The sequence below is a fragment of the Numenius arquata genome, chromosome 11 (assembly GCF_964106895.1).
Source record: "Numenius arquata chromosome 11, bNumArq3.hap1.1, whole genome shotgun sequence".
Classification (NCBI taxonomy): domain Eukaryota; kingdom Metazoa; phylum Chordata; class Aves; order Charadriiformes; family Scolopacidae; genus Numenius; species Numenius arquata.
This window is the reverse complement of record NC_133586.1, coordinates 7108382-7128940: the sequence shown is the minus strand read 5'-3', so window position 1 is coordinate 7128940 and position 20559 is coordinate 7108382. Positions and strand designations below refer to the sequence as shown.

The following is a 20559-nucleotide window of genomic DNA, read 5'->3' as shown; positions in this document are numbered from 1 at the left end:
CTAGAGAGCCTGCAGGAGGTTGCTCGCAGGGGCTGCGAGTGTGGCAGAGATGTATCCCAGCGCCTCGGAAGCACAGTCCCTTGTGTGGTTTCTGCTTAATAAATTCTGCCTGTTCCAACACCGGTGAGATCCGAGGAACCGTGGCAGGACCGGTGTGGTTATGACAGTCAGTATTTCTAGTAACGCAAAGAAATTACTGTCACCAAAACGGCTATTAGTAGTAATAGAGATAGGGGTGATTAGTTATTAATCATCTTTGTAAACAAGGTGTTTTCCATCCCAGAAGCCCTGCTTTATCGCACGCACCTTGCAGGAGAGGAGCAGGCACAATCACCGCCAGCAAAAACAGCAGCTTTGTCTTATTTTATCACAGTTTTTGCCCTTTTGGGGACATACCACCCGCCTGCCCGTAGTCCGTCCGTCCCCCCCCCCCCGCCGCCCCGGCGGGGACTGACCCTGCTACACCGCGCTGGCGTGCGCACGGGAGGGGACGCTCCGCGGCCGCGCAGGGGGGACCCAGAACAAAAAGCGGGGGACCCGGTGACGGGGGGGGGGGCACCGGAGGGCGGGGAGGCGGCGTGTGTGTGTGTGTGTGTCTGTGTGTGTGTCTGTGTCTCCCCCACCCCCGCGACGAGATGCGGCCGCTCCCGGGACGCACCGCAAACTTTCCCGTCGGGGGGCGGCGGGGGCAGAGCCCGCCCCGTCCGCCCCCTCCCCGCGCCGGGCGGGGCGGGACGGGCGCTCCGCGGGCGCCGAGGGGCGGAGCGGCCCCGCCGGGCGGCGGCGGCGGCGGCGGCGGTGGCGCCGAGCCGGGACGCGGAGCCGCTGCTCCGCACCCCGCGGAGCGGCGCGGAGCGGCCCGGCCCGGCCCGGCCCAGCCCAGCCCATCCCGGGAGCCATGCCGCTGCCGTGCCGGGGCTGGACGCTGGCGTTGCTCACGCTGCTTGTCGGTTTCCTCATCTTCGCCGATATCTCCGAGATCGAGGAGGAGAGCGGGTAAATACCCCCTTACCCGGCGCGGAGGGGCGCGGAAGGGTGCGGAGGATAGGGGTGCTGGAGGCGGAGGAGAAGGCGGTGGCGGCGGCGGCGGAGGGTTGTGATGGGGGGGCGCCCCGACAGTTTCTTTGTCTCCGGCTCTCCCGGTTTCTTGCCGCGCCGAAGTGGGAAGGGAGCTCGCTCCGCTCCCGCGCAGCGCCGCGGAGCCGGCGGCAGCCCCGGGCGGGACCGCCCCGCCATCGGGCAGGACGGGGCACGCCGGGGCACGGGGCCGGAGGGCAGCCACGGCGGTCCGGGCAAGGGTGCGGGAGCCGGTACCGGTCCCGTTAGAGACGCTGAGGTACCAGATGGGGTAGGGATGCTGGAACATGTACCGGTCCCGTTAGAGACATTGAGGTACTGGTCCAGGTAGAGATGCTGGTCCAGGTGCTGGTCCACCTAGGGATGCTGGAACAGGTACCAGTCCCATTACAGACACTGAGGTTGTGGTCGGAGTAGGGATGGTCAGTCAGGTACAGGTCTGGGTAGGGATGCTGGAGCGGGTACCAGTCTGGAGAGAGGTGATGGAGCAGATACTGGTCTGGAGAGAGGTGTTTGGGCACGGGCAGTGCTCAGGTGTTGTTGGACTGATGGAGCGGGTCCTAAGCGGGATGTTGGTGCACGCAGTTTGCTGACCAGGTATGGCGGGGCAAGTGGCAGCCCAGGGGGCTTGGGTGCCGGTGCTGGTCCAGATGGGCATGGTAGAGAGGGCACCAGCTTGTGGAGATGATGGTTAAGGGACCAGTCTGCAGGGTGCTGGATCATGGACCAGTCTGTGGGGTGAGAGAGATTGAGCAGGGACCAGTTTGGAAGGGGTGATAGAGCAGGGTGGGAGAGCTGAACCCACTTTTCCGTCCCCATGGGCTTCATGATCACCCCTCCGTGGTCACCTCCAGGATGGGTGCTTACCTGCAGGTGCCCTGCATGGCAGGGACTACAGCAGACCCTAAGTCTGAGGAGAGGAACAACACCCTACGTACCCCATAAACCCCATCTCTGGCGGCTGCTTGGAAACTTAAGGGATGAGAGGAACAACTGCGGAGGGGAGGGTTTGCATTAACTTGAGGAACTCATGACAGTAGCCTGGAAAAGCAAATAATTCTAGTAATGTGGGGTGCACTTATAGTACCCAAATGGCAGAAGATCTTTCTGTTTGGGACCAGGTAGTATTGCCCACAGTATCACATCAAAACAAATACCTGGTGTTTGGGGCTAAAATTATAAATGAGATTATGTTTGTCATTGTTTCATTGTTATATTATATTGGATGCCACAGGCAAGAAGTGCTTAAAGGTCAGTAGCCTTGTCCAGAAACATCCAGCACCGGACTGTGGGTCACCAGGCTAGACTAATTGTTGCTCTGCAATGAGCTGGCACTATCTGTATAATAATAAAGAAAATGAAAAGCTTCTGAAGCGTCCTCCCCATCGGACAGGCTGGTCCGATCCCCTTACTTTCCTCCCATCTTCTTTTCTGGCTTCTGTTCTTTCTTCTTTCTCCTTGTCTATCTGCTAGATCTGTCTGCTAGAACTTGCTGTGCCCTTATTGAAAATCTATTCTGTTTTGTTACTTTCTTGTCCTGTTTTTCACCCTGCTTCATTAGGGATTCCTAGTGTTGGGCTTTTTTTCTTTTCTCTTCTCTTTTCTGTACATTGTATGGAAATTAGATGTTTGCTGGCTGCTTATCTCCAAGCCCTGGCATCTGAGTTTGTTGCTGTAGTTCCTCCAAGGAAGTACTGCCAAGCAGTGCAGCGGCAGAGACGGCAACAGTGTCAGATGGGTTCTGTAGAAACAGCGAGCAGTGTGTTTCACACAGCATTTCAGAAATAATAGTGCAAAAGGTAACTGGCAAAGGAGAGGAGCACCTTACGCCCCGGGGAGTGAAGGAGGGGTCCGGCAATCTGGTGCCCCCTGATATGTGTTAGTCTCAGACCAGTTTTTCGTAGATAAGCTCCCACATCAGCTGTGCTCATGATACAGGGATGCACAAAGCAAAGGTGGGACCCTGCTCTATTAAGAAGTAATCGTGAAGTAGGGCAAACTGACCCTTTCTCTTGCTTCGCCCTCTCCCACGCGCTTCTTTTCCCTATTGTGTCCCTGAAGTGGTTGGGGTTTGATGAACTCCCTCATCCCAAACACAGCAAGGGGCCAAACACTGTTCACCTTAACACCCTGAGCTCTTAGCACAGGAGCCTGGCACAAAGAGCGCTTCATCCCCGTGTGCTGCCGTGGTACCAGGGATGGTCAATGCGATGCTGTGACCTGGCTGAAGTGTATTGCTGGGGAGATGGGGAAAAGCCGAGTGCCTGATCTGCAGCAGTTCAGGGGATGATAAAGGGTTTTCAACTTTGAGGGCCACGTGATTGCAGTATCTTTTGCAAACAGGACCTGTAGGTAAAGGGGACTGTGTGACAGCAAAAGTGCACAACGGTGTAGAGAAAGAGACCCTTCCAAAGTTTTCCAGGAGCTCCCTGCGTGTCCGGGATGGAGCAGCTCCTCTCCGTGAGAGGTTTGGGAGGTACCAGGTATTTGTGCAGCTCTCCCTCAGGTCAGGAATCTTTGTCTGATGGATCGTGTGGCTCAGCATCCTCCTCCACACCCCCACAGACCACCTTCGCTTTGGTCAGTGCAGCCCAGGCATTGAGGAGAGCGAAGAGCTGGCCAGGTGTCCCCTGGCAGGCTTGCAGCCACCGAGGGGGGCTGGGAAATACAGGCAGGTGCAACTCTTTTCTTCTTTTTCCTTGGCATCGAAACACTCTCTAATTATTGTGAGGAGCGAACAGCTTGCCCACTTTTACACATACCCTGCCCCCTGCCTGTGATTTGGATTGTCTTTGGAAGAATATGCCTCATACGGGTGGGAGCAGGGGGGAACATATTTCTCTCACCTACAAATACTGAGAAATCACAGAAAGAAAGAACAAAATGTTCATTAGGTACAGAGTAAGAGCATAATGTTACCGACAAAAGGACCAAAAAAAAAAAAAAAACCAAACAAAAACCCATGCCGTTTCCCTGGACAGCAAGTTCCCAGCATCACAGGTGAAGGGGGGTAGGAGCCGAGGGCAGCTGGAGATGCTCTGCCTGGCAGAGGATGCTGAGAAAGATGTTTGCTCCTTAAGCAGTCCCGTCTTGCTCCTCCAGATATTATTGTACCACCTCCTGCAGACGGGAGATACTGAAACAAAGAGGTGTCAAGGCAAGGATGAAAATTCAGCAGTTTCTCGCTCCCGACGCTGTGTCGCTCTCGTTAGCCTGTTCCTCTCGCCCTGCAGCCACCCCTGCACGCGGGTTTTCATCCCGCCGCATCCCTGTCATTGTGTGTATGTATCACCTACGCACGCATCGCTGGGATTGCCTGCTCGGCGGTGCTGGGGGATGTCGGCGGGCAGGCAGGCGTGCTTGTCCCCATCGCCTTGGCTCGCTCCTCACGCTCGCCGGCGTGTGCTGCTGCTGCTGCCGGTGAAGTATTGCTGTTGCGAACGGTCTTGGCACTTTGTTTCCGAACAACCACCTGGTTCCGGGCGGCTGAACTTTTCCTGCAGCCCGGTGGCGCCTACGTTTCCCTCCATCTCTCCGGCTCTTTGTTTCCCTGGAAAGAAACAAAAGACACATTGGCGTCTGCCTTGGGGAGCACCAATGCAATCGCAGCCATTTCTTCATCCACCCCAGGGTAAGGGAGCGGGCCAGACCTCTTGCCGTGGAGGAAGACAAAGGACTCGGCGTCGAGTGGAATAATTATAGCCGGTGACGAGGAGGAAAATTCTGCTCCTTGGTGGCAGTTTAAAGGGACTCTTTGTTATTATGCATCTGCTGTAGCAGTTCTGCAGGGGTCCGGCTGTGTCCTGATTGTCTGTAGAGGGAGCTGGTGACCCGCTGCCACCAGGTGACTTCTCAAATTAGCGTGTGAGCCGTCTTAGGGAGCACTTGACACTTGGTAATGGGTTGGACTTAATATGAGTCAATCTTTTCTCTGCTAGTCCAGGCCACATGCCTTTCCATCCTGATTACAAGAGGAATTATATTCTGCTCTTTTTAAGTGATGAATTGGAGTATCTAATATTGCTGGCCTACCTGGAAGCTTGTCAGTAAATTGCCACTTTTTCCTCGTGTGCCCTTTTCTAATGCCTGCCTTTCAAAGGCTCAGGAATGCCACAAAGAGATTTTGTGTCCTTTATGGTGGCTGAAGTGCTTGCTCGAAGCGGTCTGTAGTGTGCTGTAGTCTTAACACTTCTTGTCAGGGTTGGTCCATGGGGTATAAATGTCCTGCTTAGGTCTTTTAGGCTGTGATTTACTGTGCCTGACCTAGAGTCAGTCGAAGACTTGCTCTCCACCAGAAAGTTTTGTTGAAAAAAGTGCTATGTTCTACCAACATACGCTTTTGTGCACTCACACAGCGAGTGCACAGGAGCCAACAATTATCCAGGTTGGTCGGGAGGAGTAAAACCTCTCTGCAGGACAGAAGCCCATGGGCACCCTCTAACTATTCATGTAAATGGAACCAGTGGAGAGACCTTTGTACTCGCTGGGTATGGCAGGGCTCTAACAAAAGCCCCATGACACATCGGGCTGGAAAAATAAAAGCAACATTGGAGCACTGATTTGAGTACGAAAATACTTGGTGTAGGCTTTGATTGCAACTCTTCTGACAATAACTTGAGCTGAAGCAGGCAATTTCAGGTTGGCTGCAAAGCTCCCCTTCTTCCCTGTAAAGCACTCCTTCATCTCTTGCTGCCCTGCAGGGGTGGCTGCCACAGAGACGTGTCCAAAACCTCTGTTCTCCTGCCTAGAGCAAGCTGAAGGAGATGAATCTCCATAGCTGAGCTCCGAGGGAACAGCAGGAGCAGTGGTACCTGCAGGGAAGCGGTGTCTGGAGGGACGGCTGGGAGCAGCAGGATGGAAAGCACTAGCAGACCCTCGAGCAATCAAGTGGAACAAAAAAAAAAAAAAACCAGCGCTGTGAATGCAACCAGTCTCTCCAAGAGCTTTCCAGTACAGTTGGTGAAAAGTTACCCTTTGGACCAGTCCTGATAGTCAGCAGCTTGCAAGACCCCCAAGGAGGGAATTTCTGAGGTTGCCACTGAGGAGGGCAGTGGCTGTGGTAGAAGGATGCACGTCCCCAGCCAGTGCTTCTTGGGAGTTGCTGAAGCCATGGCCAGTCCCACCCCCAGCAACCAAAGCAATGAAGAGAGCAATGCAGCTCCCACAAGAAGCTCCAAGTTTCCCTTTTGCCCAGGTGGGCTTTTTGTTTCCTGTCTCTAACCCTGCAAAGGCATGATTCCAGTCTGGAGAGCAAAGGAAACCTTTTTCTCCCTGCAGAGAGCAAGGAGTTGCAAATGTTGGTTCATTTAGCGAAGGCTTGTTGAGCAGCTAACGGTGAGGTTAAGTGCTTCAGCCATCAGCAGTACGGTGCCCGCTCCTCCGTGCCCCTGCTGTGGCTCTGGGCAGAGAGCGAAGCCCTGGGACCACGGCCAGCAGTGACACAGCAGGTCCTATGGCCACCGAGAGCCTTCCTCCCAGACATTGACAAAGGGCTCCGTTTTCTCTCGTATTCTCTGCAGCAACCGTGGTTATTCTGCTCGAACATCTGTTCATTGGTGCCTACCTGCGTGCCAGATGTGCTTTTGATCTTCCAGGAAAGCGTTTCGCAGCAGCTCCCTTATCTTCCCTTGGGCTTTCAGGCTACAGGTATTTCGTTTTTTCATCCCTCAGACCAGCACTACTTAAATACGTCTACAGGCACGGTTGATATATAAAACAGTTGTTCCAAAGACAGACTTCTAATTGCCTCCATCATTTGTTTTTTCGTGGGCCTGGGTCATCCTCAGCAGCAAGAAATAAGCCCAAACTATGACATCGGACAATAATTCTTTTGCCATGTCTCCGGTTTCCATCCCCAGTTGCGTCTGGAAACAAGGGAGTTCCCTGGCACAGTAGATTCACTGTGGGAGCAGGGTGTCCTTCAGCAAACGCCGTGACAGAGCAGGTGGGTGTCAACAGCTCTGCCCCTTGCAACGCAATAGAAAAAAGAAAGGAAAAGAAAAGGAAAAAAAAAAAAAAAAAGAGCATCTTTACAGCTGCTTTTTCTTTCTGTTCCCGCTGTAAACCTAAACAATGCCTTGTCTTGGCTGAGCAGGAGCCTGGATGATGGTGGTGGTGGCCTTTGGGGGTGCATCCTCATCAACGGCAGCGGTGCTGGCTCCAATCGGGAAGCGAAAGGGCTGATCCAGGGAGATGGGCACGGAGCTGCCAAAATGGAGTAGCAGTGATGGTGTGGAGCGAGAGAGCCAGGAGCAGGAAGGAAGAAGTGCCAGGAGGGTGGCACATGGCAAGGGTGCTCAGCGTGTGGGTGGTGGGACCAAAATGGTCCTCCTGAAGCAGCAAGTGATGCCACAGCACAAATGCCGTGTCCTCCCGTTGGGTAACCCCATTAGGAGGAGCCTCTGCACCAGCCCAGGGGTGATCGTCGCTCTTGGGGGTGATACTACGAGGCAGAAACGGCGTCAGCTTTAGGAATGCTCCCCTTTGCCAGGCAGCCAGCAGCTTTGTCACCCTGATCTCACTAACTGCTGGCCCCACTATTGACCCTCTGAGGTTCCTTGTTTGCACAGCCTTTGATTCATCGAGCTGCCTGCTCGTGCACCAGGTCAGCTCTTTCCAAATTTAAGCGCTGGACTCTTTCTTATTGCTATTGCAAATGAAATCCTTGTTATTGCATACAGAAATCCACTGGGAATATTCCAAACAAATACAAAAAAAAAAAAAACCCAATCCAGGCTGGCAATCTGCACGCTGAGCACGCCGTCCCTCCCTGTCCAGTGCTCTCCATGGGCAGGACTGCTTTTAAAAGCACATATTGTTACAGTCATGACGCAGTTTTGAAGTGCTCTCTCAAGGCCTCCTTCAGTCAAACATCATCGTGGTGGGCTCCAGGTGTCGCCGGTGCGTCTGGCAGCTCCACATCGACGGACGTTTTTTCCACCACGACCTGTCACCTCCCAGCCCAAGCTTTACTGGCATCCTCAGGAATATAATTCAGCTTTCAGCCAGCAGCTACAACAGGGGACATGTTTTCCCTGTGAAGGTTAAGCATTGTCATAAGGCATCTCCAGCTCTTTTACAGACACCCAGAAGCACACTCGACTGTCAACCAGCAGCTGCTCAGTTGATAATTTAACTTCTCCTTCTTACTGCCGCCTGGATTTCCACAGTGTAGCTCTATGAGCCAGGGGAGGAGAGAGGAGGCCGAGCTCTGAAACCACATTAGCTTTTCAATATTTGGCATCTGGACATTGTCATTTGGGGACTAAGTCCCTGTGAAGGTTCTGGAATGACTCCGTTGCTGGTGGGTGTCTGTGATGGTGGCCAAATAGCTCAGGCGGTTGCTGGTTTCGGGGTGCAGCTCTCATCCAGGCGCTCCCAACCCTCTTTGCGTAGGCACATAATGTTATTTTGAGGATGCTCGTACAGAAGAACCATCCCAGGAGGATGTCACTGCCCAAGAGAGGTCCTCAGCATCCACGTCAACAGTGAAAGAGGAAACCACGCGAGACCTTGTGTATTCCAAGGAGCTCTGCAGAGCAGTGGGAAAAGTAGGCAAGAGACGGGTGTGGGAGGATGAGCCTGAGGACCCACAGCCCTTCAGACACAGTATCTTTCCATACTGCTCCGTCCCCATTTCCCAAGGTACCTGGCATCCAAGATGCTGCAGGAGCCACTGGGATTTCTCTCTTTCGGGACAAGGATGCTCAGGGTGACAGGATCTGCTGCAAGACTGATGTGCTGCTGTTTGCGCTCCCTGATAGCTCTGCTCTGTTGGCTGAAAAAAATTGTCTCAGGAAAAATGTATAGCGTAGACATGTTTTTTAAACAGTGAGGCTTTTGTCTCGGCTCCTTTCTAGATCTTCGCTGAGCTCTTGGGGTTTTTTCCTACTCCCTTTCAGAAAGGGAAAGCTAAATACACAGACACTCACCCACCCCGATCCCAGTCCCCTCACTGGATCCTTTTTGCCTGCTTCAATGTCTTTCTCTTTGCTGGCTGTTTCATTAACACAGACAAAGAAACTGAACCAATGCCAGGATTGAACTTCTAATGGAAGACCTGAGATGGAGAAAGGAATAAGGTCCTGCAGGATGGGGAGAGGTGAGGTGTCTGACGTTTGAGCCCTGTGAGTGCGTGAGTGTTTTGTCTTTAGAACAGTGATAAAGAAAGGGCATCATGGGGTGACGGAGTCAGGCCACGCTGACGTTGTGGTGAGTGCATGTGGATGTGAGACCTGACACTCCACAGGTGCCAGAGACACTTTTCTGGCTCAGGGAAAGATCCTGCTGGCTTGGGAGCAGAGCCTCAAAGTCCTGGGCCGTGGCTCCCTTGCGGGCAGCAGTAACCATCAGGCTGCTTCAAGCATCCTCCTGCCTCTTACAGGTCCTTCAGGGCAGGTGGCTCAAGTCAGGGACAGGGATTTGCTTGTGGTGCTCTGGTTACCCCAGTGCAGAAGTGATCCCCAAGCAGCGTCCTGGTGTCTCTCCCATTGCCTCGTGTCCTTTAGTCGTCAGAGCTGTGCTGTTCCTGCTGTTTCCTCACCAGTTTTGTCACATAAGCGTTTCAGGCTAATTGGCTTATTCCCTATTAAGCAATAGGTGTCTCTGTTTTGCAAACTCATGTGTCTTGATTCCTGCGTCCTCGGCGTACGCTTGCAGTGATTACACAGAGCGATTTGCAGCCAGGCAGAAACCTCAGGGCCAAACCCTGCTCTCATTTACGCGGGAGCTGATGCAGAGCCACGGTTACCACCTGACAGGTAGGGATGCTGAGCGTCTCCGACCTTCCCGTCTTCTTGCGGTCCCCAGGAAGGAGCCTGCAGGACGGGTGATGCGATGGGAGGTGGGACTGGGGCGTGGGAGGAGGTGATCAAATTAGCAAGGCTGGTTTGCATGAGACTGACAGATCTGCGGTTCCCATGGCGGGTAATAACAAGTGCCATGAGCAGAAGTGAGGCTGTTTTCTGGTGCTTTTACACCGAATCTCCTTGGTTTGCTGGAAGATGCTGCACCACCAGCCTGGCTACACCAGCACTGCCCCTGTGGCTCATAAACCACAGCTGCATCGGGACCTCAGCGGGGCAAGGTGGTTTTACTGAAAGCCACGATAGGGCACGCTCTCCCAAATGTGGTCATACGGCTCGATAGAAAGAATAAAACCTTGGGAGCAGTAAAAATAGCACCTGATATTTAGGAAGTTTTTGACACTCAGGCTGCCAAGCTGTGACAATATGAACAAGTGAGATTTTAAACACATCGAAGTGTGATTTCAAACGTCTCATCAAGATGTATTGCAGGAGCTTTCATCCTAGCAGACAAACGCTTTCGAAATGTCTTCCAAATTAATCCCTACAGAGAGAAGGTTGCTCGCTGGGAAAGTGCGGGTACATAGGGCTACCCAATGGCCGCCGCTTCTCTTAATCGCGATCTGCTCCACACCCCGGATGGATGAAAGCCTCAAAAGCAACTGGTGAAATGTCACAGGGATTGATCGGCAAGTGTCAGATGTCCTGGCTCCTCCCGGTGTGTTAAGAAATGTGATCGAGGGAGGCGAGATGAGAAACGAGCCTGCCAGAGCTACGTTTCTGGATGGGAGAGGACCGGTGTCAAGGAGAGCGCACGGCGTTGTGTTTGAGTCCATCATCTCAAGGTTCAAAAATGCATCTCTGATCCCATCGCTTCTTGCCTCGCTTTGGCTTTTGTTTCTAATGTGCAGGTTGCTTTACGTGTCGGGGTAACCAGGAGTGATGCCTTTCCTCCCCAAATTTGTCTCTTCTGTGATAGCAGAACATTTTATGGATATGGGTGGGCTTTGACCTCAACCTCACAGAAACCACTTGAATGTCTAGTGAGAAGTCCACAAGGGGACTTGCCGATGAATGTGGCCTTTTTCCATATTTTCAGCGAGACCCTGATGTGTGGATGGAAAGCCAGGACACAGTTCCCAAGGAATCCCATTTTCCAGCCTCTGGGCTTGGTTCCCGCTCACTTTGAGCTCCTGGGACACCTTTGCTTCTCCACCTTGTGGGACAGGCTGGACAGGTTGGCACTCAGAAGCCAATTATTTCTCTTTCATAGACAACCTGGAAATGTGGCAATTTTCCCCCCAAAAGCCCTGAAGTCACATCCCTGAATTTCAGGGAAGAGGAGGGAGGGTGGACACCTGCGTCCTGAGCCACATTTCACAGCACTGGCCCGAGCAAATCCTGCCGCAGCTTTGAGGACACGGGGAGCACGTGGCTTATCTTAATGACTGCGCTGCTCTTAGTCAGCAAAACGAATTCACTTACTTAATAGGGCAGTGGGTGCATCCGAGCCCTTCTCTAACGAGGTGGCATGCAGGTGCCAGCTAGTCCTGACGTTGCAAGGTCTGGCTTATGCCCACGAGTGCATGTGGGATTATGTATCACTGCGAGCGTCAGCGGGAGCAAGTCTATCAAGTTGGGGGGTGTGGGGGCAATCTATGTGTTTGTATTTCATTTCCAGTGGCTGGGCAGTGTATCCCTCTCCCCAAAACTGTTAGTTACAGTGACTGGGGGTCCGTCTGGCCACAAAGCAGCATCCTGCGGAGGGTCTGTGAACATCCCGCTCCGCGTCCCCTGCCCACCCAGCTGCCTCGGGGAGAGCCCGTGGGTTGGGAGGGCAGTGATTTTGAGAGGGTGGTCCCTGATCAGGCCTGGCATCATGCTCTTCAGATAGAAAATAGCAATTCAGGTCCTGAGTACAACATCAGAGCAATCGTTAAAAAGCAGAATAAATACAGGTGGTGATTATGATTTTTTTTTTAATAGATATGGGTACAGACTGCAGCTATTTCAGGAGACCTGCATGTGCTTTTCAGGCCAGTGAGACCTTTTCAGATTGATTGCCGTGGTCCTCTGGGTGATGCCTTCTCACCCAGCAAGAGCCGTACTCTCTCAGGGCATGTAAAGAGCAGCATTTTCAAGGGGACACGTCTGCTCTAAGCCCATAGTGCCCGCTCCTGTCCTGGCTGATGGAACTGTCATTTTTTGGTGTTATGGGCCAAGCCGCTTCACTCCCAGTGTCCCAGCTGTAAAACCAGGATCATAAAATACACCTAACACAAATTCAGGTTGTGAGAACTTAATTAGTAGGTGTTAATCATTTGGACCCCTCAGATAAAAATTGTGGCACTCAGAACTCTCATTCTGAGGAATTCAGATGGACAAATTCTGCTTAACCATCCCCCTAGGGATTATTATCTTTCTTTTATGAGGAGGAGGGAGAAGAGGGGGACTTAGGTTGCCTGAGGTCAGGAAGAGGCAGAGGTTTTGTTCCACCAGGAACGGGCTCCACAAATGTGGCTAAATGGGTGGTTGGCTACAGCTGAAATTTCTAGCTAGTTCATGCTTCTTGTGCCCACTTCCTATGTGTTTTGTCTGCCACAGATGCTGAGGGGAAGCAGGACTTGGAGGCTGGCGTCGTAAAATATCCATGGAAAACACGTTTTTGAATTTGTAAGCCTGAGAATATGGATGCGTAAAGCCTGCTCTTAGAGATCCGCTCGCCCAGAGAGGCTGTGTGACCTACTTGTTCAGTCAAAGCAGCTTTGATTTCGCGTATCGAAATTGCTCGAAGCAAGACCGAACCGTACCTAGCAACAATTAAGAGAATCATTTAAGAAGTGGGAAGTGATGAAAAGGGAAGCAAAAACCCTAAACAGCCCATTCATAGTGGGTGAATAGAAAAGTCTTCGCATACTTGATTTGTCAGAAATTATTCACCCAAGAAAATTTGAACCATAAGACAATTTTTCTTTTTTATCCTCTGATATATGAATCAGTGTCACTTTACATCTGAGCACAGAATGTTTTGACCTATATAATATCTTAGATAGTGGAAATTCAGCTTGAAAATCTCAAAGCGGAAACGAGAAAGGATGGCATAAGCCAGTAATATGGCATTAGCACATATAGATGTGACTTATCACTGGAAAACATCCCAACAGAAGTCAAAAGAAGAGCGTTCTGTAAATAATAGGATTAGGAAGCAGGTTGGTACTTTGTGGAGCTGGCTATACAATCAAACTGATAACAACTAGATTAATAAGGCAATTCAATCTAAACACGGTGTAGCACTAGAAAGCTTTTCAAAATCAATGCCTATCTGTGCAATTTTAATCGAGGTTGGTCTTTGCCTTTTGAAGCCAAGAGATTTGAAGCTCCAGGTCAGCAACATATAATAAAATGGGCTGACTTTTTTTTTTTTTTTTTCCCTTAACGCGTGCCTCTTAATTAGTGCCTTCCATTTCTTAATGTTTTCCTCTTCCCAGGTGGGGGAAGTGAAGCAGCACAGCGATATTGGCTTGCCTGTGTTGGTAATGAAGTACGGCAGACCTTGGAAAATCCCAGGCTTGACTAAAGTACGGGTGTTTTGAGCAGCTGGTTTGCCTGGCTGGTACCCAGCGGTGGGCTGAGCTGGGCAGGTGGCTGGACAGGGAGATACACCCCGTATTATCATGTTCACAGCATGCGTTGTCCTCAACTGTACAAAGCGAGATTGTAGGGAAGATGTCCAGAAGTTGCAGTGTAGGACATAAAGCGCCAAAAAGCTGATGGTTTTGAAGCCACAGGAGCATTTTAGGATTCACTAAACCAGCTGAGACCTTCAGCCAAGTGTTGTGTCCCAGCTTCAGGCAATCTCCGTGGCTTGGAGAGAGAAAGCAAGCCTGGTACAGGGAGCAGTGTCTCTGCCAGCATCCTGGGTGTCCTCCGAGAGCATCCTGGCTGCTGCTGGCCAGCAAAGCAGTGAGCCCAGTGCCATGGGGCAAGGCATGGGAAGATGGCTAGCAGAGCCCTGCTCTCTCCACCACCGATGAGCCGCCCCATCCATGTTCGCATATGACAATAGAACACTTCCTGCTCTGTTTGCATTACAATATTTAGACAACTTTTGCTTTTCAGAGTGTGTGAGGGGGAAAGAGTAACCCCTGAAACTGCCTTTGAGGGGCTGCTCAGCAGGGGATCTGGGCAGCTGATCTCCTTCCCCTCCACCTCTGCACACAGTGAGTTGGGAGATGTGTTGGGAAATGTGCTCTCAATGTGTCTTCTGCACACCCAGCTTCTCCAGCCCTGATGCCTGCCTTAATTTCAGGAGGAGACACGCACTGCCCTGTCGCTGGGGGCGTGTAAAGTTAGATTAGATAAATGCATTTGAATAATACCTTGTGATGCCTCACATCAGTCCTGCCATAGCTGCCAAACGTGGATGAGGTGGGAGTTAACGGGTCTTCTCCACTTCCTAATTTCAGTGATTTTTTTTTTTTTTTTTTTCCCCCTCTCACAGAGATTATGAACCAGCACTTATTCAGGGAGCAGCATTTCTTTTTCTAAGCCCTTAATCCAGTCCCTATCTGTTTTACAGCAAGTGTGAAGGAGTGTGAATCCCATTTGGAAAGCTCCTTCAAGAGGTGACGTCTCTGAAAGGATGTGTGGTTTGCGCACTAATCCAGTCTGCTCCCACACCCCGCGGTGAACCCCATTAAAGCGGAGGCTTGTTAAATGCCAGCAGGCTCTAGGAATAAGCTAGTCCTGCTGTTCCCTTGATGCACCAAAAAATGAAACTGCTTGCTGACTCTCAGGTTTGTCAAAGGAAAGAGGACATTGTCGGAGCAGGAATTGCTCTGACTTGGTCATAGATGGTCACCGGCAGGAGGAAGGAAAGGGACAACCATCGTGGCTTCTCCAAGGGTTTGATGTTACTCGGCGCTGAGGGCTGTGCTGCTGTGCTCAGCCTAACAAAGGGGTTTACATCGCATCCTGCAAGTCTGAGAATCTTTTTTGATGGCTCAAACGTTCACGCACTCTATTTCTTTTTCATTTATGTCTAATGCATTTGAATTTTTTTTTTTCAGGACTGGTAGAAATGCGTGCTCCTGAGATACATTTTCATTAAGGTGTATATTTCCAGATAACAGTATTTCTGCTAGAAGAGAATTTGGTTCTCTCCATGAGCGTGTTCATTTGGATATCTGTGCAGTGGAAACAATAAAACAGAGCAATGAGCACGTGGCAGTTAACGAGTGGCTGACTCCCCCTGAGCATCACAAAGTGGGCGACTGCTTCTTTGTGACCCCTTTGAAAATAGCAAGCTACAGCAAGAAGGGGCTCTGTAGCCAGCGAGATGCAGACCAGTACTTGTATGTATTTATTTTTAAGCGAGGATTCAGAGGTTGTAGGAGTGGCATTGGTTTCTCAAAGGGCTTGGTCCCACCTATTTTTCATTATAGCATCATAAAGATGCTGGAAAATTTGGCTGTCTGTTCCCACAGGTCTTGTTCAGGCAGGTCTGGCACCCATCCTTGTGCGCTGGTGTCAGGCCATGGGAGTGACAAGGCTGTCACTTCAGGTCTCAGCTCCAGCGTGCAAATGACTGTGATGAGTTGTCATCGTAACTTCAGCCAGGTTACACCAAAGGTAGGGACAAGGGACCTCAGGGCACTCATGGGATCGGAGAAGGCTGAAACAGAGCCCTGGGCCTGGCCTGGGTCACTGGGAGCTGGGAGAAGGCGCACTGTGAGGATGAGATCTCCACAAGTCACCCGGGAGGCTGGTGGCTCGGTCTGGATAAAATGGAGATGTTGGGTGGTCTCAACTGAAAGCCCTAGCTGAAGACAGTGGTGGGAATCCTGACCAGGTCATTCAGGTCAGTCCCCACCTGAAAAGGACGGGGAAAGTCTCTTGGCAATGTGGAGATGGAGGAGACTTCCTCTCTGCACTGCTAACACCCGAGTCGTAAAAAAAGAAGTAGAGATGTAGTTAATGCAACCTGTAGGCTGCATGCTGCTTTGATGACGGAGACCAGATGTCTTTGATGGCTGGTTATATCGCACAGGTACTATTAATTGGGTTGGTTAGGAGCTTTTTTTCCGGGATGGTTTTACGGTCACAGTAGGGCAGCAATGACGATGGATGTGAAAAGCCCTTCATGGGCATCAGGACTTCTCCCTTCTGGATGGGGTGGGATGCAAGCAGTGCAGCAGTGTCTCCTTTCGGAGCCCTTCAGAGCAGGATCTCTTGACTGTTGAACAATGCTTGGCAAAGAGGAGCTGGGTTTATAAATAATGCATTTCCTTTGTCTTGCAGGAGTTCTGGAGGCAGAGGTACAATCAGATCAGCTGTGAACAGCTTACATAGCAAATCTAATAGGTTTGTAAATTAGATTTTGTGTTCATTTGTTTTTGCTGTAAGGCAGCTATTAATCTGCTTCTCCTCTTCGCTGGATAGTGCTGTTCTTATTTAGCAAATGTATCTGTTTCTTTTCACTTCTGCTTTGCATTTTCTTAATCGTTTCTCCCCCTTCTTCCCCCAGCTCAGTGCAATAATCATTTGCAAATAACCAAGAATCTGCAAGTTGTGGTGATTGAGAGAATGAGAGAGAGAGAGTTACTTATTGTGAAAATAAGTCAGTGATAGAGTTGCCATTTTCGTAGTTTTACTATGTGCTATTAGAAGAGAGATCACTGTCTTTGACGTCAGGACTTCAGTCGGTTTTATCACAATGTGCTTCAGTAACGTTGTTCCATTGCAGAGTCATTTTTGTGGCATCGCAGCTTCATTCAGGGACTCTCTGTGTCATTTTTCCAATGATTTCATGTCGGCCCAGCATTACCAAGTGGGGCGGTTGCAACACTCAGTGACACCATGCGAGAAAGGACGGGTGATGTCATTCTGTGATGGCGTCACCACAAGTGATTAAAACACAGAAAATGGACAAACCCCCCCAAAATCATAGTTATTCCCAAAATTTCTTTACCCTGTTTGCTTTATGATTTTTGACACCTTCTAAATAAGCTTTGCAAGACACGAGGTGATACGGCAAAATGCAAAACACAAACAAATCCAACAGCCTTGACTGGCGGCCTCTGGAGAGGTACTGTACAAACACACACAAGGACACTGGCAGCCAGCATTTATAAACGCATTTCCTTGCCTTTCTGAAGCATTACAGTAGTGTGAGCCACAGTGTGTCCTCGGGAGCTCCTTCCCTGGGCTGGAGATGTGTTCCCAGGAGCTGGATGTTGGCCACAAGCCTGGGCCGCCAGCTCTGCCCCTTCTCTCGCTCTTCTCTCTCCTTGGGGTTTACACACTTTTTATAAATGTATTTATTTACAAACCATTTCCCAGCTGGAAAAAGCCCTTTGCACCAGAGAGGGAGATTCCCTTTAGCTGACAGCGAGTGCTTTGGCTGTGTATTTTTCAGAGTGCTCTGAAGTGTGAAGGTTTTTTCGGGGCTGCAGACACATGCACGGCTTCTTGATGAGATGCTTGGGTATTCTCTTTGGAGGGCTGGAATCAAATATTCAGAGGCTCCCTTAATTCATGCCATTTGATGTAAATGGCACTGAAGTGCTGGGGCCAATTTGCTTCTTAGAGCGGGGATTAAAAGCTGGGGTCTCGCAGTGATCATCTCCAAACCGCAGCATCTGGCTGTTGCCCGACCCCCTGCTCATTTCGGGGTCTGGAGCAGGCCATACGGATGCTGAAATCCTCGTGCTGTCTTCTAACGAGGGAATAAGTGACCAGTGATCCAGCCTCCCCCTGTTGGCTACGGGATGCTGGTCGCCCGATCTCACAGGCAGCACCCAGCACCTCAGCTAAATTCATTTCTCCTTCGGGTGGAGTGAAGGTTGCACTTCTCTGACGAGGATTTCAACCCGCTCCACTTTGGGGTGCCCATGGGCGCCTAGGAGGCAGCAGGTCGGCAACCTCGGCTGCCCTTGTAGGAAATGTCTTGGTGAATTTTTGGGGGTTCTCAGGAGCTCTGGGGTGTCCTGTCTGTGAGTGTGTGTCTGCCAGCCTGTCTTTGCCAAGCCTGCTCGTGTTTTTGTGTGCATGCCTTTCTACGGCTAGATGTGTAAAATTGTGTTTTCTGTCGAGCTGTGCCTGGCTGTAAGTCTGTGTTCATGTAAGCGAGCAGGTATTTAAGGATTTGTGTCTGTCTGCTTGAGTGTAGCAGAGTACAAACAGGCTTTCAGTTCTTGTTTAGCTAATAACTACAATTTTGCTTTTCTGATGAAGTTTGAATTCCAGCAGCCAGAGCCGAAGACAGTGATTAGAAGTGCCATTGGGATGCTAACGGATGCTGTCTCTCTCCCTCTCCCTGTCTTTCTTTTCTCTAGAGCTGAAGTAGTAATAAATGACTCTTCGTCTCCAGCTGTTGTTGACAGAAGTAATGAAAGCATTAAGCACAACATTAAACCAGCCTCATCCAAATGGAGACACAACCAGACACTGTCTTTGAAGATCAGGTACTGGTAATTACCTATAGGACAAGAGACAGACTTGGTCCTCTCCAGTGCAAGCTGGCAAATTGCCTCTGTATATCATCTAAAGAAGTCGAGGAAGAAATAAAAGGCTTATCTCCTGCTGAGCTAGGCTTCATATCTGTAAGCGATCGCTTGGAAATGAATTCCCGGCTGAACCAGCTGGCCTTGCAACGACGAAACAAGGAGCACTTGAGCCTCCATTTTCCAGGCCAAGTGGGGATTAGTGTGTGTTGGCAGTGGGTCGTGCAGGGGCGAAGGAGACCCTCTCCCCGGGGTAAATACAGGGACTCCCCACTAATGGTGGGCTGCCCCGGGAAGGGATGGGTGGAGAAGGAGCAGGCGTTAAGATGGAGGTATCCATTTGTAAGCTGTTCCCGGACAGCATCAGTCATCTGGGACCAGCCATGGAGCGAGGGCAGGCAGGAGGCAAGAGTTCGTCTTAGGTATGACCCAAATTATCCCTGTACCTCGCCTGATGGGGCTCTTTTCTTCCCTGTCCTCAGGAAACAGATCCTGAAGTTCTTGGATGCGGAGAAGGATATTTCGGTGCTGAAGGGGACGCTGAAGCCGGGGGACGTGATCCACTACGTCTTTGACCGGGACAGCACCATGAACGTCTCGCAGAACCTGTACGAGCTGCTGCCCCGCACCTCGCCCCTCAAAGGCAAGCAGTTCCCCACCTGCGCCATCGTCGGCAACTCGGGGGTCCTGCTCAGCAGCGGCTGCGGCCCCGAGATCGACGCACACAGCTTCGTGATAAGGTAGAGGACTGCACCCTGCTGCGGGATGGGGCGAGGGGGGTGGTCTCAGGAGGTTTCAGAGCAGTGGAAAGGGGCTGGAGTCCTGATGGTGTGGTGCAGTGCAGCCTCGCAGCCCCATAGGGTTCACCGATGCAAACGTCCTGCTGCAAACTCTTCCACCCACCACCAAGCGCTCCTCCAGTGTTCTTGCAAATGCACCGTGTCTTCTAAGGTACGCCGTTAACCCCCCCCAAAGCACCATTAACCCCCAGCACCCCCAGTCCCAAGCACTCCTTCGTCTTTTCCCACATGCTCTTGCTAACAAACCCTGTCCTGGACTCTCCTGTGGGACACAAGCTTGATTCTTCCCCACATCACTTCTGCCCTCGAGCACCGAGTGCCCCACATGATCCCCTGGTACCACACTTGGGCTCTGACGCTCCCCTGGATCGCTCCGTCCCCAGCACCGATGTCCCCACATGATCCCCTGGCACCACACTTGGGCTCTGACGCTCCCCTGGATCGCTCCATCCCCAGCACCGATGTCCCCACGGGCAGCACTGCCCCGTGGACCTGCAGCAGCAGATCCTGACCCCCACTTGGGACACACACTGAATTTGCTGCAGAAGATGGGTGAAGTGGAGAGGAGGAGCGCACCTGCCCTCCCGTCCCCGCCACCCGTGTACATCTGTTAGCCGAGGGGCTGCAGGAGTCGGCTGATGATTTATGTATGTGCAGACATTTGCTTTCTGGCGAGTCTATTATGAAGACAGCCCAATCCATCAGCGGCTCACAGAGGCAGTCCCTGGCGTGACGTGGGAACGAGGATAATGTCACCTCTGCCCCCCTGCCTGGCTGCTGGCAGCTCCATCCTGTCCACGGGGGACAGGCCCGTTATCGTTTGCATCCTTAAGTGTAACCAGAGTGAGCAAAGGGAAAAAATTGCTTATTGTAGTCCTGGCAAAGTTTAGGGAGGAGCTTTTGTGTCAGGCGGCAAAGTTGCAGTAGAAAAGCTTTTCTGGGTGTAAGGATTGGGATTTGGAGTGATGTCCCCCCAGCCGTGTATGCTAGTGCAGGTCTGACATGGACGTGCTCTTCCCACAGTTAGGTTATCTGAGCCACTATGTGAACCTGCTTCTTCCTGGGGAAGGTTTGCTCCATCCAGACAGCCTTTTAGTGGGGCTGGCAGTGACCAGCCATGGGCTCTGTGTCCAGGACACATTTTCGCTCTTCAGATTCAATTTATTGAATCAGTTCAATATTCAATCAATTTATTATTTCAGTTTATTTGCAGCGATTTTACTTCTGCGGCAAGTGGATCACAAGGGCCCCGCGTGCCAGTCTCTGGATTTTCTTTACCCATTCCTTTAGTTTCCCCATCTGTAAAGTAGGGAAAACAGGAGTAATGGCTGATTATCAAGGCAGATGGTTAGGATGCAATTCCTGCCTGTTAAA

At 51.3% G+C, this 20559-nt stretch overlaps 1 protein-coding gene across 2 annotated transcripts in view; it reads left to right on the top strand.

The window, feature by feature from the left end:
• Nucleotides 1-788: 788 nt before the first annotated feature.
• Nucleotides 789-20559, top strand: part of ST8SIA2 (ST8 alpha-N-acetyl-neuraminide alpha-2,8-sialyltransferase 2) — a 33350-nt gene continuing 13579 nt past the window's right edge. Inside the window, exons 1-4 of one of the 2 annotated variants that reach the window (XM_074155990.1) lie at nt 789-996; nt 16182-16244; nt 18218-18346; nt 18868-19125. In XM_074155990.1, coding sequence (XP_074012091.1) covers nt 899-996; nt 16182-16244; nt 18218-18346; nt 18868-19125 — 548 coding nt within the window. In that variant the 5' untranslated portion in view covers nt 789-898. The remainder of the gene's footprint in view (nt 997-16181; nt 16245-18217; nt 18347-18867; nt 19126-20559) is intronic. The other variant, XM_074155991.1, reaches the window with a different exon arrangement.